The sequence below is a fragment of the Aplidium turbinatum genome, chromosome 14 (genome assembly GCF_918807975.1).
Source record: "Aplidium turbinatum chromosome 14, kaAplTurb1.1, whole genome shotgun sequence".
NCBI lineage: Eukaryota > Metazoa > Chordata > Ascidiacea > Aplousobranchia > Polyclinidae > Aplidium > Aplidium turbinatum.
This window is the reverse complement of record NC_137485.1, coordinates 2,231,236-2,249,049: the sequence shown is the minus strand read 5'-3', so window position 1 is coordinate 2,249,049 and position 17,814 is coordinate 2,231,236. Positions and strand designations below refer to the sequence as shown.

At 41.2% G+C, this 17,814-nt stretch overlaps 1 protein-coding gene across 3 annotated transcripts in view; it reads left to right on the top strand.

Moving 5' to 3' along the window:
- The window catches only part of LOC145783311 (uncharacterized), a 38,402-nt gene that overhangs the window by 13,338 nt on the left and 7,250 nt on the right, over positions 1 to 17,814 (top strand). Inside the window, exons 1-13 of one of the 3 annotated variants that reach the window (XM_082595156.1) lie at positions 1,816 to 1,912; positions 3,711 to 3,839; positions 8,363 to 8,525; positions 9,596 to 9,713; positions 10,301 to 10,480; positions 10,631 to 10,715; positions 11,465 to 11,560; positions 11,752 to 11,935; positions 12,395 to 12,495; positions 12,935 to 13,037; positions 15,054 to 15,146; positions 16,308 to 16,420; positions 16,524 to 17,312. In XM_082595156.1, coding sequence (XP_082451282.1) covers positions 8,477 to 8,525; positions 9,596 to 9,713; positions 10,301 to 10,480; positions 10,631 to 10,715; positions 11,465 to 11,560; positions 11,752 to 11,935; positions 12,395 to 12,495; positions 12,935 to 13,037; positions 15,054 to 15,146; positions 16,308 to 16,420; positions 16,524 to 17,312 — 1,911 coding nt within the window. In that variant the 5' untranslated portion in view covers positions 1,816 to 1,912; positions 3,711 to 3,839; positions 8,363 to 8,476. Of the gene's footprint in view, positions 1 to 1,815; positions 1,913 to 3,710; positions 3,840 to 8,362; positions 8,526 to 9,595; positions 9,714 to 10,300; positions 10,481 to 10,630; positions 10,716 to 11,464; positions 11,561 to 11,751; positions 11,936 to 12,394; positions 12,496 to 12,934; positions 13,038 to 15,053; positions 15,147 to 16,307; positions 16,421 to 16,523; positions 17,313 to 17,814 lie in introns of those variants that run through there. The other 2 variants (XM_082595155.1, XM_082595154.1) reach the window with 2 other exon arrangements.

Sequence of the window (17,814 nt, the reverse complement as noted above, 5' to 3'; positions counted from 1 at the left end):
CCACCGTTTTAAAAAGTCTTTGGTAAGACCCGACTGGTCATCAAACCCATACATCATTGATCAGTAGCATTTGTTCTCATTGTATACTTCCTCGTCGAAAGTTGCTTTCTGTGAGCCAGCTGGTTCCGCTTTTTAGATGCGCTGACCTGGTCTTTATCGAGACTATTTACTTCCCGTATTTTCTCACCGTTTATACGTATCCCAGTCAGAAAAATTCTCCCTTTTGCATTGATTTAACATCAGCAGTGTAACTTAGCGCAGCTTCTTGAGAAAGTCTTAGTTAAAGCATAAACCACTTCTTTGCAACGAGTGCTTGCACAATGCACAACTAAGGAGTGCGAGCCTTCTTCCTTGGGGGTTCATGAATGCTGAATAATTAAGATTAGCTCTGAAATGACATATCAAGCTGTAACGTTTCATACAGTTCTGGATGCTGGGTGATCATTACTTTTCAGTCATTCTAAAAGGTGTGTGAGAACTGATTGATATTTTCAGGGTGTTACTGGCGTGGAGAGCAGTTGAATCACTGGTGTAGAGAGACAACTTACTCGATCATAAATTGCCAAAGTTGAAAATAAGAAATGGTCAAATGGTCTTGCACAGATCAAAACATGTTGTTATTCTGCGGCCAAATGCCCCAACTTTCCGACATGAGATTACTTACAATTCAGGGCAGTGGTTGAAAGCCAGGTCAGGGCAGCTTCGTCTAATGCTGTATTGCCATGTATTCGGTTTGGCGCGGTATATATGGATAGTAATTGAACACTCACCCAGAATGACATGATCTGCAGTTTGTTAATGCGCATTGTTCTTTGCTGCAAGGCAGGCGCTCTAGTTTAACTAATCTGCATCTCATTGCGCGTGTAATTGAGTTTAACGCAGTGTTTATGAAGACGGCCCTCCAAGATCCCAACACCGACCCAGCTGTCTGGGAAGTATTGCGTCTAGCTGTGTTCTCCCACGTGCGTGTCACGTGGATATGACGTAATTGCGTCACTCATAATGTTGAATTGTCGTCGCCGCGTCACTAGCGACGTGCATGACCGCTCGGTCATTGTCTACAGAAGTCTTTCGAGAATATTTTTATTATTTGTATTGTTCTGTTGACATTTGATGACGCGGAGGCGTTCGTTCAAGTCATCAGAACGGGCAGAATTGAACCACCAGCGAAGTGGTTTTCTTGCCAATATGACGTTTTTGGAGTTAACAACGCATTCGAGCAAAGTCTTGACGTTACAGCGCTCATTTTGTTCCTGCCGCCGTTAAGACTGCCCGGAACAAACATCGCGGCACAAAATTGTTGTATTGGTTTCGTTTGTGAAATATGAATTTGATTCGATCCAAACGTTTTGAATTGTCCTGGCTTCCTCTCTGCTTAGTCTGACTTTAGCGACTTAAGTAGCTCGCAGCAGTTTTTCAGTGTTCACTTATTTATTGTTGGTCTGCGCTTATTTGCTGCTGTGAAAAATTGAAACTACATATCAGACACGTACAATTTTTTGCATTGATTGAACGTCTAAACGTCATCAAATGATGACGTCAAAACGTCGCATGATTTCGCTGAGCGTCTAAATATGGCATTGTTTTCATTATTGTCTGCTCCTCCTCCCGATGAATTTCAAAAAGATGGGTTAATAATTACCCAGCATGTTATTTCGTATTTTGTCGTGTGACGTTGGCTTTGCGCGTGCTTACTTTGACTTGACGCGGAAATTCCGCATCGTTTCAAGGTGACTTGATTATTTTGTCTGCAGTTCTTTGTAGAACAGTGTTGATTTGTCTTTGTTTGTTCTTGCCTGCCTGGCGCAGTCTACTAGTTGGTCGTTTCAGTGAAAACCCAATTTCCTCGTTAACATTTGTCACGAGGCGTCATCGTGAAATGGTGGTTCGATTTCTGCAGTGAAACTTTCATGTAAGGTTGCACTTTCCACTGTCAAACTATAAAGTGAAGCAGTCTTTGTTGCAACGTTCAGCATACAGTTGATAAATTTGCAGGTTTTGGTATTTCTCTAGGTTTGTTTCAAGTCGCAGGCAAGTTAAGCACACCGTTTCAAAACTACTGAGCTAGGTAATTTCTATGGTATTTGAAGCGGTACAGTTGCATCGTTACACAGTGCACATATAACTCACCCACACACAGAGTTTTCGACCGGAACTAAGTTGAGCATTTTCGACGTGAGTTGAAAAAGTACCATCGTATCTTCTGTTATTCAGTTAATTAATATTGGCATAGCTTTTAGAACTGTGCTTACTGCTTACTAAGTGTGACAACTGCAGAGAATATTTTTTCATTTTATGGATGTCTTGTCTTCATCCAAAAATAAATATATAATCCAAACAATGAAATTGGTCGTTATGGATTTTTTCATTATCTGACTTGTTAGATATAAATCCAAGCTAAAGCTGCAGTTTTCTTCTAAAAATCAGGTCGTTGATGGCAGTTACTTCATTCCATCCATAGTGTTCACATTTCCAGCTTCGCCTTCTGCAATTGCGGACCTTAACTTATTATTATCTTAGCTCCAAGTCATCAGCAGGGATAGATTTTTCAGCAGTTTGCTTTTTTATGTAGCTAGCAGAGTCACAGAGGTGGTTTGATCAAAGAGCCATCCCAGCTACAAAAGATTAATTCTTTTTACATTGCTTCAACATATTTAGACGTGTAATGTGAAAAGGATCTTTTTTAGGTGTGTGGTGAGCTGTTCAAAGGAAAAGTGGCCATCTAATGTCGCACTCCCACAAGCCAGCAAAAAAAATTTGGTACAGCATGTGAGAGTCATTTTAGTGTATTTCAAGGCCACTAATTCCGAAAATGTACTTAGATTTTTCGCATTGGCTCTAGTTCTCAAGATATTCGACATAGAAATTACTTTTGAAATCGTTACCCAAGACGAAGAGCTTTTAACTAGCAAATTACTCATTTCCAGCACTGTTTATCATTATGATGTCATAATTGTGTTTGCCCAATTCAATTGGTTGATATTAAAGAAAAGTTCAAAACACAAGCAAAGGTTAAAATGAACTGTGATTTATGAAAGGGATGCAAACGGTTGTGAATCAGTACATCACAAGAAAAACACCCTGAAAATCATATGTTTATGTATTAATGCAGCTTTGTTTTGAAAAGGTAGACATATTGACATTGGTACTTTTACAAATGAAATTTTATACTAAGCCTTTTCTAATGTCTACTCTTTGCTGCAAGGAATTTTTTCTGATTTACAGGCTGATAGGTGATATAGGCTAATAAAATATGCCTATAACATGAAGGGTGCTGTCCCATTTTAATATGTCTACCTTTTCAATACAAAGCTGCATTAATACATAAACATATGATTTTCAGGGTATTTTTCTTGTGATGTGCTGATTCACAACCCTTTGCATCCCTTTCATAAATCACAGTTCATTTCAATCTTTGCTTGTGTTTTGAACTTTCCTGACAAACGCAATTATGACATCATAATGACAAACAGTGCTGGAAGTGAGTAACTTGCAATAAAAGCTCTTGGGCAACGATTTCAAAATTACTTCCATTGTCGAATACCTTGAAAACTAGAGCCAATTCGAAAAAAGGAAGTGCATTTTCGGAATCGGTGGTCTAAAATACCACTGTAAAACTGTTCACACATGCCGCAGGTACCTTTTGAAAAAAAAAATGTTGGCCTGTGTTATATTTATAACAACGTCATAATCACCTTCTTGTTACTTAGGCTTGGAAGAAGCGATGGTTTGTGCTTCGCTCTGGTCGACTTTCTGGTGATCCAAACCTTCTGGAATATTACAAACACCAAGGATCCAAGAAGCCATTGCGGGCCATCAGCCTTGATGAATGCACTCAGGTAGGAGTGATTACTTGGCTAGAATACCAACGCCAAAACGTTGACTAAGATTGGGATACAAACCCAATGCCTTTAATTCTAAGCTACCTAAAAAGTCTATTGTTTATCTAGTTTGGTGCTGCTATTTTGCATTCATCAAATGCTGGCATTTGCACAACAATCTAATTTGAAATTTTAACACACTTAAGTAGATTGGATATTGACACAATATGAAGCATTATTAAAATCTGCAAGTCTCTTTTTGTTAATTTGTTTACGATTTCATTATCTTTTATTTCTTTTCTTTTGTTTTGATTTGCTTCTCACCGATGAGTAAAAGTTATTGTTGTAAACTTGAAGATTTGGACATTTTTGGTCAGAATCTTCAGTCTCGTTGGCGATGTTTATTGCAGCTCTATCAAGAGTTGATAAAACCCTTATCATGAACTCACCATTTGTTTGGATTTGGATTTTGGATTCGGCCGCTTTCGTTCGGATATGCATAAGTGGGGCCTGGCTGCTTCATCAGAATGCGAGTGTGGTGCCACGGAACAGACCGCAGACCATGTCATCCACCACTGCCTAACCCACCGGCCTCCACACGGTGTGCATGGTCTGAGGGTCCTGGACGACGAGACTGTTGAGTGGCTGATGATTTCCTGTCCTTCAATCTAGCCTGGAAAGATCGCTCATACGCCATCATCATCATCATTTGTTTAAACTTTGACATGTCCATATTTTCTCATGTTTGCCTAATTTTCTATTACTGATTTATTTTAGGGAATTACCTCATGTTTTCCCTGAGTGTATGCTAGTGGAACGACATGGGATTTGCATGATTTGTTTTGATTTAAAACTTTTATTTTTCCCGTTGTCCTTTAGTGTTGGATATCTCAGCAGTCGTCTGTTGGGATTCGACTGCAGAACATGAAGGCGTAGTTCACATGCAATTCTAAACATGAGGAATTTAATGACAAAATTCTTCAAATTCTTTCACTTTTTTTTCAATGTTTGCTTGTACTGTAACACAGCTAGCAATATCTCTAAATTCTGTACCTTATCGGGCGTTATGTGCCGGTAGATAAGCTTCTCACTTATTCGAAGAATGCTAGGCCGTCTATAATTGGGTGTGCAAGTACCTTTATAACAACAAGCGACCTACTGACATAAAGGTCAGGATTGGTTGAACTTTGCGTTTTTATATGCATCACTTTGTCGTGAGCTTAGCCGCAGTTTGTGGATTAAGAGGCATTACAAACTATTTATTTTTCACTCGCTCTGTATTGAAATACTGAACTCAGTTTCATCATTGAATTAACAGCATGGAGTTTTCTATTCTAATTGTATTCATCTGCCGTGGTGTTTAGCTGTTTATGCTTGTAAGGCAACCGTTGCTTGCCAAATATAGAAGGCCGCCGGAGGCTAGGTTAAACTATGAGTGTTTAACAAACTCACTTGCTGAGTTGCATTGGAATCTTATGTAAATACCTTTGCTCTGGTTAGTTAAAAGTTACTTAAATCCTTGCTCATCTTAATTCTGAAAATAGTCTTAAATATATTAAATATCTTAATGGTCTACAATCTAGCGTCTATTAATAACCGTGATAGTGATATAACCTTTAATTTACCTCGTGAGCATTTGGTTGGCATACCTGAGTTTCTTGAACTTTCTTGCTGTTTCGCGGCTTTGATCTCAGTTTATGACGTAATGATGAAGGCTTTCCTGGCGTCATAAAGTGGCACAATCGCATGCAGTTGCTAATCACTAACCAGAGCCTGAAGTAGAGATTTGTCCCATGGTAGAAATGTTTGGACACAGTAGTAGTTGCCAATAACTTTTCCGTAAATAAACGGACAAGCTTTGGGCGAGCACTACTCCTTAAAAATGCCCAAAAAAAATAGTTCTTCTAAAACTTTAAAAATATTTGGCAACACTTTCACACTCCGCTTGTCAGATATTCAGCCGAGTTGGTCATCCCGACACTATGAATCCCTGGTTCTGACATTCACACGCGGCACTGAGCGACTCTCGCTTTCTTGGAGGGCTGACTGAAACGAAACTTTTCGGAATATTTCGTTTTGATGATAAACCCTTTGTCTTTGGTTTCGTGCCGAGAGAGAGGTGATTTCATTTTGTGTGAATTCGGATTAGAAAAGAAACGATAACTTTGGACCTAACAAATAGTAATTCATCATATATTTTCAACAAATAATAAAATAATTAAAATTAAAAAGATCACAATTGACCCCAGGTCCCTGTTCATCAACAAGAAGGAAAATGTACTATGTTCTTGTTTCTGACATATAAACCGTTGTTTGATTGTACGTAACATAGGGACCTGTGGGGTTTTTCTATCGTGGAACGAATCGTATTAACTGACAACGCTGGCAACGCATCACCGTGTGATGCCGTTATTAGGCTTATCTTGCAAGCTAACTGTGTTTTGGTGCAGCAACTCTAGACTCTTGAATGGTGCATAATAATTGCCTTATACTTTGTTGTGGTGATTGAAGGAAACCTAATAGTGGTTGACAATGCTTGTGAGTTCAGTTATATCCATTGAGCGAATTGCCATGTTTTCGATTGTTACACTGGTAGGTACACTGGTACACTGGTAGAAGGTACACTGGTACCTTAGTAATTAAGTTTTACAACCTACATAGCCCTAATCGCATTGACTCAACCCTGCTATTTCCAGTGTAATTAACTTCTCTCTGTTTGTTTGTGCATCTTTTGTCCAAGTCTGGATGGGAATCTCCGCAAACTGATTGATTGTGTTCAAAATACCATGTCTAATATTGAAATTCTGTTTGCCCAAAGTGTTTTTGACGTCACGAAGTTGTTCATGCGTGACTGTGAAAAAGAGCTGTGCTTCGGATAAACAAGTTCTTCATGCACCTAAAGCTCTGGTTCTTAGCCAAGCCGCCTGGCATCATTTGTTTACGTTTCTCATTAAATACTTCTTGCTGCAATCGCCAGGCAGCAGCAGGCACGGTTCGTTCAGCATACCGTTGTTACATAACAGACGATTCTGGTGATGACTGTGCCAGCGCTTTTTCTGGACCAACATGGTTTTGTTCAAATTATCATGGTCACCCTGAACCTGAAACCAAGAGAATGGGTAGCTCGTTTTTTTAAAATACTAACCAAAACGTCATGCATCGTTGCACACATTGAAAATATTTATGACATTTGTAGAAAGTTGATTGATTGATTGAATCTTTATCCTCGGAATGCGTCTTCGAGACCTGGCAGTTTCTCATACTTGTAGACTAGAGGCTTTGAACCACTGACGCAGGGCTGGTTACGGAGATTGACTGAGTGAAGTTTTCCGATTGTTGAAGTGTTGTTGCCGAGAAATTACTCCATTCATTAGTTGCCGCTGAATGGAGAGCAGTCCTTAACGTGCGGTGCTCAAGCGCATACCCCGAGGGTCGAACCAGCGCCGGTTGATCTTGAAGCGCCTTTGTTCACGACATGACGCGCTAACGAACTGAGCTATCGGGACGGACAGTTGTATCTTTCCAAGCTGTTGTCCTTATTTAAAATAGTTTTTGTAAACTAGTCCAAGACTATAAGAAACCTTTCTAATTTTGGTTTGCCAATTTCCTGAGGCCTTGGTTGAAAATTTTCGCTGTCCTGATATCAATTGATTCGAGGATCAAGAAAGGGAGTTAGATTTTAGAAACCTGGTCTTCAAAATGCCAACCTGGTGATCCTGGATGTACGGTGGTAGCCTATATTTGGCCCCAAAAGTGCAGCAAGAATTGACAGCAGTGTTTCGGCCATCATACAGGTTGTTGTTTAAAATGTGCATTCTGTGGACAGCATTTAGTTAGTGCTGGTTGCAAGTTGACACTTCTGTGGTAATTTCCTGCGACCAAGGCGGCCATTAAATATCGGCCAAGCGCAAGAGTTGGTATCAAGTTGGAGATAATTATAAGATAGGGTTTGAGCCAAGTGCCGTTTGAAAGAAGTGTAAACTGTACATGTCCATTTTGGTTACGGTTGTGAAAGGTGTTGGTTGTGGTTTGTGTTGTCGGCATTTATGAAGCTTTGTACTTACCATGAGCGCACTTTGTTCATAAACCTCTAGAGACTTGGTGCATTAACAACTCCCTAAAAAGTTTGCTTTTGGACTTCGTTCTTAAAGCTTCTAGCCAAATAAATCACCCCAACATCACATAGGTCGTTATAAGTTGATTTTCGGCACAGTTGATACCGCTAAGTTGATTTAATCTGAAATTACGTAGCGTAATAGTTTTGATTTTTCAATTCATTTAAATATGTAATTATGTATGTTACTCAAAGGTTATAATTTGAGTTCATGACCTTTACCATTCAGAACCTATTTAAGAGGCTAATTACGACCCGGCAGAGAACCGTATTGCAGAACACCTACGGTATATGGATGCCTGCACTTTATTTAGAAAGCGATTGAAATCGGTGCCGAGTAAAACATTAAAATAATAATCGTCGTTGTCGCGTTTTCAATCGCGCGGTTGGTTCACGCCGATTGTTGATGATCTTCTCTTGCTTCCAGATCGACGCCAACGTCCCGATAAAGTACGATCGTAAAGATCCCGACCATCAGTTTGTGTTCGATATTGTCACCCAGTCAAGGATCTACTATCTCGTGGCAGGAAGTCGTCTGGAGATGTCGTCCTGGGTTCGATTCCTATGCGAGTTATGTGGCTTCAACCATGGTAAGAGATGAAAGTTTCTGCCAAATGTTGCCGTTTTAACAGTTTTTCTTTTGTGTAGAAATTATTCCAACTGGTAAGAAATCAAAAATTCATGTTTCTACCATAATAGTGATAACCTTGTAGTAAATAACCTTATCGCCAGTTGCTTTATCGTACGTTCTTGCAGTCTTCACTTTGCTCAAGCCAACAATGACACTAGTTTTGAAGTGTTGTTTAGCTAACGATGCTTGAATGCAGCATATACCGTCACAAGATTTTGTTAAGTTTTGTGGATGTATCAATGCGATGTATAATATGTTGATACCGGCACTGGGCAGTTTCAGGTTGGAATCATGAATACAGTTCAGACCCATGATACTAAAATGTTAAAATCTTTGTTTCACGGCTGTGTTCCCGGGACCGAGTGAATTTTATCGAAATTGCTTTTCTCCATTGACCACACTCTTCTGTAGCTCTTCTCTTCAACCTGCTAGACATCACGTTTTTGACCCAGTTCTTGCCATTGTTCTGCATCAATGCGATCAATGCCATCATAATCAAAATATGTTCTTCCATGGCCACCTGGAGATGCGGCCTGATTTGTCACATTTTGCAGATTTTGATTACAGCTACTGCTAGTGCTTCACTGACATTTTTTGAGATGTTTTTACTTTTTGCTGTCTCCTAATAACATAAAACTTTTTTGTTGCCTTGGGGAAGCAGTAGCAAATGAGAAAAAGTAAGTTGAAAAACGCAAAATCAGACTGTTATTGAAAACTAACAGTCTGACTAAAATCTACAAAATCAAATTTTCTTTGTTTTTCAACATGTGAGGATGTTAAAACCTATTGTGTCATCTGGGGCAAGGAGTAAAGAAAGCGTAAAAATCTAATTTTTAGAAAAATTTATTTAAACGTTCGTCCAAAGTTAGAAAAACCTGGAAATTTCTGCAAAATGTGACAAATCAGGCCGTATCTTTAGGTGGCCATGGTTCATCAATGGCACTCTTTCAGTTCCGCAGTTGTCATCTTCTCCATTCACTTTTACGTATAACTGCAGCGTTGTATTAATTTTGAATTACACGTTTTCAGACAACCCAGAAAACCAGGACCTCGGCTCCCAGCAGCAAACGTTTAAAGCTGTCCAGCCCATCCGCAGTCGGACAGGATTCCAGAATGGGACCTCATCGCTTTTGGAACACGAGCAAGAGTAAGTTATCAACGTTTTGTGACTCACACACATATGCGGCGTTCAGAACATGCTCTCATGTTTTGAAATCTTATTTAATATCATTGGTTTTACTGCAGGGAACTTGTTTAACTTGAACTGTGTCGGCCAAAGACCTAACTTGCAAGGGCACGGTTGCACTGGCTCCTTCAATGACCTGTGTGAAAACCGGGTTCTCCACTTTGCACAGACGACTGCAAAAATAAGCGTATTCGTTTAAAATACCCCAGACTCCATTTCAGCTTTGTGTGCGCTCCTGGTGGAGATTAATTGTAATACCATTGGTTGAGCTCCTGCCTTATGACATCTTTCGTTTTATATAGATTTCCCTTAAACGATTTTTGTTGAAACTAGAAACAGTTCATAGATACAGTTCCACTACTAAGTCATTCTTATTTGTTGCAAATTTGTTTGGTCATGTTTCTAGTACAACACACCGAGTGGTTTGTGGACCTGCTTTGGATTGGCCACAATCTTTGTATTGTTTTCTGGCATGCGGCTGCCGCACACTCACTGGGTTTAGTGTTTGGAAGAAAACTCCTTTTTCTAAACTTCCGCTTTTCTTCCAGATCTCCTTTAAGTGATGATGTTCCTGCTCCTGCCCCACGCCCTTCCAGGACCATCACCAAGAGCTCTGTGCTCATCCGTGGAAAGAAGACGGATGCCAATGGCAACGTTGGGAATGCGGAGGCGAATCTTCCTAGTGGATCCTCATCCGCAGAGTCAGGACAAGTATCAACCACAGGTACCTGGGTTGCTACGATTTTACGTTTTGTAAGCTAACTTGAAAGTCAACTTTGCTTATATTAGATTATATGTCATCTCACTTGCAACGTCATTTGCAGAAGTGACGTCATGTTGGATTCATCGTTCTCATGTTGCCATTTCCATACAGGTACTCCGAGTTCCCCAAGGAAATCCGTTCCCGCTGCCAAGAACGGTGGCTACAACTACGCGGGGGAATCGTCGCAGCAAGATCGAGAGGTAAGGAGCGGACTTGGTAGATTGTTTCGCCACCTGGTCATTGTTGCATTTTTATCGATTGCTGACGTCAACAATTGAAGTCTCTTTCATCGATTGATGACGCCATGCAATTAGAATCTTTGTCCAATCTGCTTCTTATAGATTGCCAGGCCTTCTGTTCGTAGCAGCAATAGATTCGATCTGTTGTTTTCCCTGTATATTGTGTGTTGAGATTGGCTCTGCACTTCCCGTCTTTGACACTAATAACCAAAATTAAAAGGCGATTTTAACCGCCGACCCTCGTATATCACCAACTAACATCAAAATGCTCAAGATCAACGTCGTTTTTGCGTTTTTCATTATCTTATCTATGTAATACATAACAATATCTAACATGGAAAGGCATTTTGATGAATAATTAAACTCCTCTGACCTGCTATATTTGTATCAAGGAATCTTAGCTTTAATTATTCATGGACAGTTTTCCACAAGTGTCCATCCATCATGCCATCTGATCAGTCACCGAAGCTGAGATGCTCATCATTTGCGAAGTTGCCACCTTCGGTTATCGAGCTGGAGTCAGGGCTGCAGAGACGGATTGAGAATATCCGACCCCACAACCTTAGTTCGAAAGCTTTAGACACGTTAGTTCCAGGATCCAGCTTCATAAGAGACTTTCTCAGTCCAAGGATTGCCAGTGTGAAGTATTTACAAAGATCCTTAGTTTTGAACTTTTACCTCTGGCTAGTTATAACCTTTTGATCCTTCAGGGCAGCCCTTCCGAATATCTCCTCCTCGCTGATTTCAAGACAGCACCGACGTCACAAGATGCTGACGATGCCGCGCTGCTGTCGGCCACTAGCGCGGTGAGTGGCGCATATTGCGAGTCGTTTTGTTCACAGTAGACGTAGAATGTTGGTTAGTTTAGAACTGTGAAACTTTGATTTTTAATTTTGATGAAATAGATGGGAAATATTTTGCCTCTATTATTGGAATCCGTCGTGTCGTCCACGGCGCAGTGGGTCATTGTCATCGCATAATGGTTGCTTGTCATCAGATGGGGGAGCGTCGTCCCTCTACCGACAGCGTGTTCGAGCACGAGGGAGCTGTCAGCGACACCGGAAGTGACGTTATCATGGAGCAGCCATTGAAGTCGATCCCGCTTCGATTCGCGTCGAACATCCATGCACAGCGGCTCGACTCGATGCCTGATTGTCCTCCACCTGCGCCCCCTGTTAAAAGTAGGCGTCCTGTTCTATTTGAATAAGCCAATAAGGAAGCCTCACTGATGATTCAGAGTAATCTCCAGGCCCTTGTTACTAAATGGAAATTAATGAATGTTTAGTATCCACCATTTTGCTTACGAAAGCTCTACGATAAATAGAAGAGTTTATTTTTTAAGAGTGTTTTTCGTTTGTTTTGTGTCGTTGTACGTCACATTCCACCTTCGTCTTATAATTTCAATTTGCTGGAACGCTTGACCTTTAAATTTTTCGTCAAAGGCCGAACGAATCTGTATGTTATGTAATAAATTGAGATCGCGGCCATGGTGTCCTTATCGTTTGTGACGTTGCGACGAGCGCGAAGTTGGTCGTGACGTCAGAAGAGCGAGTGATGTTTTCATTGTCCGCCAACGACGTAATATTATGTGGGTCATCTAACCTTCTTTATCACCCAACTAACGGGATCACACGTTTCAGTAGTGGGCGCCACATACCCCGACGAGAGAGGATACCACTATCCGCCGGATGACGTCATAGACGACGACATCGTCACAGAAGCAAGGAAGCGATCCTGCCGGGTGAGATAAAACTTTGTTGTATTTTGCGCTTCATTATACAGTATAACGTAAAGATAGAAATCTCTTAAATTCTTTTGAAGCCATGAGAAGGTGCTAGTTGTTTTTCATATCTTGGTGTAAAATTTACCTCTGTAAAACGTGGCGCCAACCGTAGACATGTATCTTGTCATCATTGAAGTGACTTACTGTATTATCTCACTTCTCAAGTATGGGCGTACTGGTATATCGTATGTTTTAGCTGTTGGTTTGCCTCTTGTCCTGGTCACGTCTATATCACCTTGTGGCTATTATTAATTTTTTCTACATTTGTTGTGCTTTATCTCTTAATACTATTTACCTATGACAGTGTAGGCTAAGCATCCCATCATGTTTTTGATGTGTGACGTAATCTCACCTGATTGGTTGCTTTGGTTTAACCTTTGACCTTTTTTGTGCGCAGTCGAGTCGCGGTCTCTCCCCCATTGATGACTCCGACAACAACCGAGTCCCCCTGAACATGCAGCGCGAGTTCCACGTCGACGAGATGGGAAACCCAGTTCCAGGTAGGGGGCGACTTTCACTTTGTTTTCATTGATTACATCACAATCGCCCTCTATGGATTCGCGCCGCATGGAGCGATATCGCAGGGAACTTTTAATGAAAAGTTCACTTCGTCAAATGTAATGTTTGAATTGTATGTCAGCTGCAAAACCAACTGATAAAAGCCCTGGCACGACACTTGAAAGGGCGCCGGTTCGACACCGCTCAAGAGCATGTAGCTGTGTCTTTGGCAGGACACTTAAAGGCATGCCTGAAGGTGGATATGAAGATTGGCTTCCTTGCTTTCCCGCCCACTTAATTTAAAGCTTCAACCACCGGGTGTAAGCCTGGATAGGACAAAAAATTTACAAGTACTTGGGCTTGAACTTGATAAAATCACAGTTTTAACTCACACTTGAATTTTTTTTAAAGTTTTTCCAATCACAATTCTCAGATTGGCCAGGTCTTAGAGAGGATAGGAAGTTTTAAACTTAATAATGCCAACAGCACGATCCACGAATAAAGGGAAAGAAGTTGTTTTGTTCGAATTCCTATTCAACAGCAAAGGAGCGTGCTCTTACAAATTCGAGGACACGTGTACTTTATACTGGTGAGACGCGGTCAATCGCTGTGAAAGACATCAAGCGTTTGAGTCATAATGGCTGCGTTATGGTGAGGTGGATATGCTCAAAGCGACTGGCAAATAGAGTACAAGTGAAGAGTTGAGAATGCTTGGTAACGACCAAGGAGAAGAGGCCGTGCAGTAAGAGAGACCCCATTGGTATGAATGGAACGAATGGAAGAGGACGTTTGGGTTAAGAAGGTTTGGGCGCTAGAGGTGGATGACATAGGCAATCGACATAGGCAATCAAAGAAGAGATTGTGTGATAGTGCCGGACAACCTCCGGACGAGGAACATGCGGTAGTCAACATCCAGGATCAGAGCACGTTGAGAGCCGTCATGAAGCGGGATCGAAATTTATCGGCCTTCAACCCTCACAATACGGGGAGCAAAGGAGAAAACACCGTGGAGAAGTAGTGGAACTCTGTGAAACGATTTGTTGTGTTGCTCCTTGGGGTAATCTTGATGACTGCTCATAGGTTCGGTTCCCTGTCTATTAGTTATTCTTCTCCCATTAAAACCGAGGCGCATCAATGTCAGTTTGGTTCGCCAAGTTGCCATCACACGTCTCTGTGTGCATGACGTATGTGTTCAGTTAATGGTCCATTTGAAGTGTCACAATTAACGTATTAAAGATTTGAATTTACGTCATAATGGCTCACTTTTCACCTGAGAAGAACAGACAAGTTCAGTCAGTGAATGAGAATCAATTAATTGTAGCTGGCACTGCCTCGAGGCTGCATTGATGACGTCAACAATCACTGTGCAGTGTGCACCTTTAAATAGCTACATGGAGTTGCTTGTTTGATCAAATGAAGCCACAATTATCGATTATTGTGATTGGTTGGTCTGTCACTTGAACTGTCAATACGCCTGCGGATAGATTCTCTCCCTCTAATATTCTCTTCCTCTAACTAAACCAAACCTTGTCATGCCGATGTGAGTTTTTATCGCCCGATAGTGTCCTTCGGAACACCCCCACCATACTGGCCACAATGACTCAAACGATAATGCTTTGTGTTCTGCGGCAATAATATTATAATGTCACTGACCTTGTCGCTAACCTTGTGGTTGTGACGTTATTGTAGAGTGTGGTTCAGCCTCAGCAAGTTGCTGATAATGTCCAAGCCATAAGTCCAAGTCATCAACCAATTGAGTGGAGATACAACCGCATATCAAATACCGCGGAAATATATTAATGTTGTTTCATAATATATGAACATTGAACAAGTTTAATTCTTGTCTTTGCTTTTAATATTAGTTATTTTTAATATGTTTTTAATATTAGTTAGTTGCAACTTATCAATAATCTTCAACGTTCAACACTGCAATGTATACTGGTAATAAAATATATAATATTTATACAATGACTACAGCATCAGTTGTGCAATGACATTATTACGTCACTATGTCACAGGCTTCCCCACCAGTCCAGGCTCGTCGCGGTTTGGAGGCTACAGCGGTCAGGACAGCGGGACGGAATACATCAACACGGCCGATGCCAGTGCTGGTGGGTATGCGCATGCGCACAACTCATTCATTGATTTATTGCTGGCTGTTTCTTTAAATGCACTGAAATTATTTTCAAAATGACGTCACAGTTGCATATCAATTTACCTTTCAAAAGTTAGTTAGAAAGAATGAATGAAAAGGTTGAGAACCTACCCAGAAAGCAAAATCCGTCATTTTTACGTTAATTCAACGTCTGTAAACGGGTTTTGCTATCAATCTTGTGTAGGGTCGCGTTTATTTCCAAATTCATTGTTTGTTTCATCTGAGTTTGATGATTTATCATGGCAGTGACGTCACTAAGGGGATATTAGCACTGCAGTGCGTTGGCACGCGCTAGCGTTTAATCAACGTTAATATACATCAAAACGACGCGAATATGATGAGCTTTCCCCGAAAGCCTGTCTGTTGGCTGAGCAGCATTGCTACGTGAGCTACGCTGCTCGTACAGCGGCCTTCCAGGAAACAATCTCACTTCGCTGCATTCACGACACCAGCACACAGCTGTGCCGGTGCCCTGCAGCGATGCCGGTGCTTGTCTGCTGCAATTGTCATCGCATAATGGGACGCGTCATAACCACTTTTATGACTTATTTACTGGCTTACAGTTTTGGTAGAGAGGTTACTTTCTTTACCATGAGCAAGCGAAGCCAATCGTCATCTCGACACAAAACAACAAAAATGTTTTTTTTTGTATTATTCACACACCACACGGAATGGCTTTGCTTGGTATTACTAATTTTAAATCTTTTTTCTAACTGACTTTTCTACTTCTGATAAAGCCATAGTCAGAGACAGAGCCATAGACAGACAAAGCAAAGTAACTTTAACGGATTTAACATAATGTTCTGTATGTGTAATGTGTATGACTGTATGTGTAATTTTCTAGTTCTGTATGTAACAATGCTCATCCTGTGATAAGTATAAGCAACTGTGATGTAGAAGTTTCAAGATCTTATAAATAGCTGGCAATGCGCAGTGAACCAATAAGACTCTACTGTTCTCAATTTTGCTTCAAAGAAGCTTGGTCTTCATCCTGAAACGTCATAGTTGACCACTGATACTCTTGATCGATCAGACGATCATTATTAATAGAGGTGGTTCTGCTGCAAAGCCATTCAGTGAATGTAACCACTGACTTTGTATCTTCTTTTCACAACAGAAGCCGGCTTTGCCAACTTCTCGTCATTCAACCGATCTGAGGCCACCCAGCAACAATTTCCAATCCCTGGCCGCCCCTTTCTATCTCCCACAAACCAATCCGCGACGTCACAGGTGAGTGCTCTGAGGGACCTTGATTCATTGCATTGAAACAGTGTCAGTCTGTTTTTCGTCTTATACGATGAGAATGCTGATCATTGCATTATCTCTGTTACAGTTCAACTCACCAGTGTTTTTCAACTCGCCCACTCAGAGCGAAGAACCTTACAACGCGCGTGGTCAGCTCTATGACGTCCCCTCTCCTCTTGTCCCCGTGTATGCTTCCCCTGGCAGTGGGCGCGCTTACAACTCCTCGCTTTCCAAAGGTTCTATCTATTCTTCCGCCAATACCTTATCACCTCATGGCAACAAAGGCTCCCCAATGAAGATGAGCAGTCCCTATATGTCCCCCCAGCACCACAACCCCCGAATGAGGAGGAGTTCAAGTGTGGGGCAGCTTGAGAATGTAGCCAATGATCTCGCTGCTGAAACAAATGACAACCACGCTCCAAATTATGGCCGCCGCTGCTCCATCGATCATCGTCATCAACGAAGCATGTTCAGGCCCCCTCCGCACCAAGCCAGCTTTTACGGTGCTCAAATTGGTCCGGGAAGAGTCGAGGCGGTGAACAAATCCAATGTCCCCCCTCCCCGGCCCCCGAAATCCGAAGCAACAGTTAAACAGAGTTTGAATGGACTTGCTCCTCCAGTCTTCAACCAAAGAGACACTGTTGAGTACTCTAACTTGATGAGGAGCCACAGCATTGATGAAATGGTGCCTCCTCCTTGCCTAGATCCCTCCTTATCTCCTCCACACACATCAGTGATGGTGGGATTTGACATCCCGGACTCACCTCTCCACACCCAAATAGTAGGAGTAGTTGATGATGCTGATACTTTTCCTTCATCTAGTCAAGCCACCAGCTCAAAGAACCCCATCTCGCCGCCTTTATCCGCATCGGGGAAAGTATGTCTTGTTTTGCTGCTTTGTCAATTTAGAAGTATTTTCATTATTTATCTCAGAGTATTTGCATATTGATGTTTGATGAGCTTTGTCATCAGTTTTTCTGAAGAATTATGTTTGGATGCTGAAAAGTTTGGGTGTTCATTAGGATTATTATATTCTAGATTTTAACTGCTTACTTTTGTATTCATCAAATAAACGTTGCAGCTACTGCTAGAAATGAAACTATTTTTCTTTGTTTATAGGCGAGATTTCAAAATTTCTAGCTTGCCACTGCCTCACGCCTTTGTCTTCATAGAATTTAATTTCATTACACAGTATGTCTGCAGACATTGCCTATGCTTGTAGTAGTAACCGAGGTGCCATACAACTTGGTGATCTCTTAACTCAACCCACGTTCAGTCGCATCTACTGCAGCTGGCTGGAACATCAATGATTGTTTGTCTGTGTCATTAGTTCATCCTTTATAATGTCATAAAAACGACAATTGTTACGTTTTTGTTGC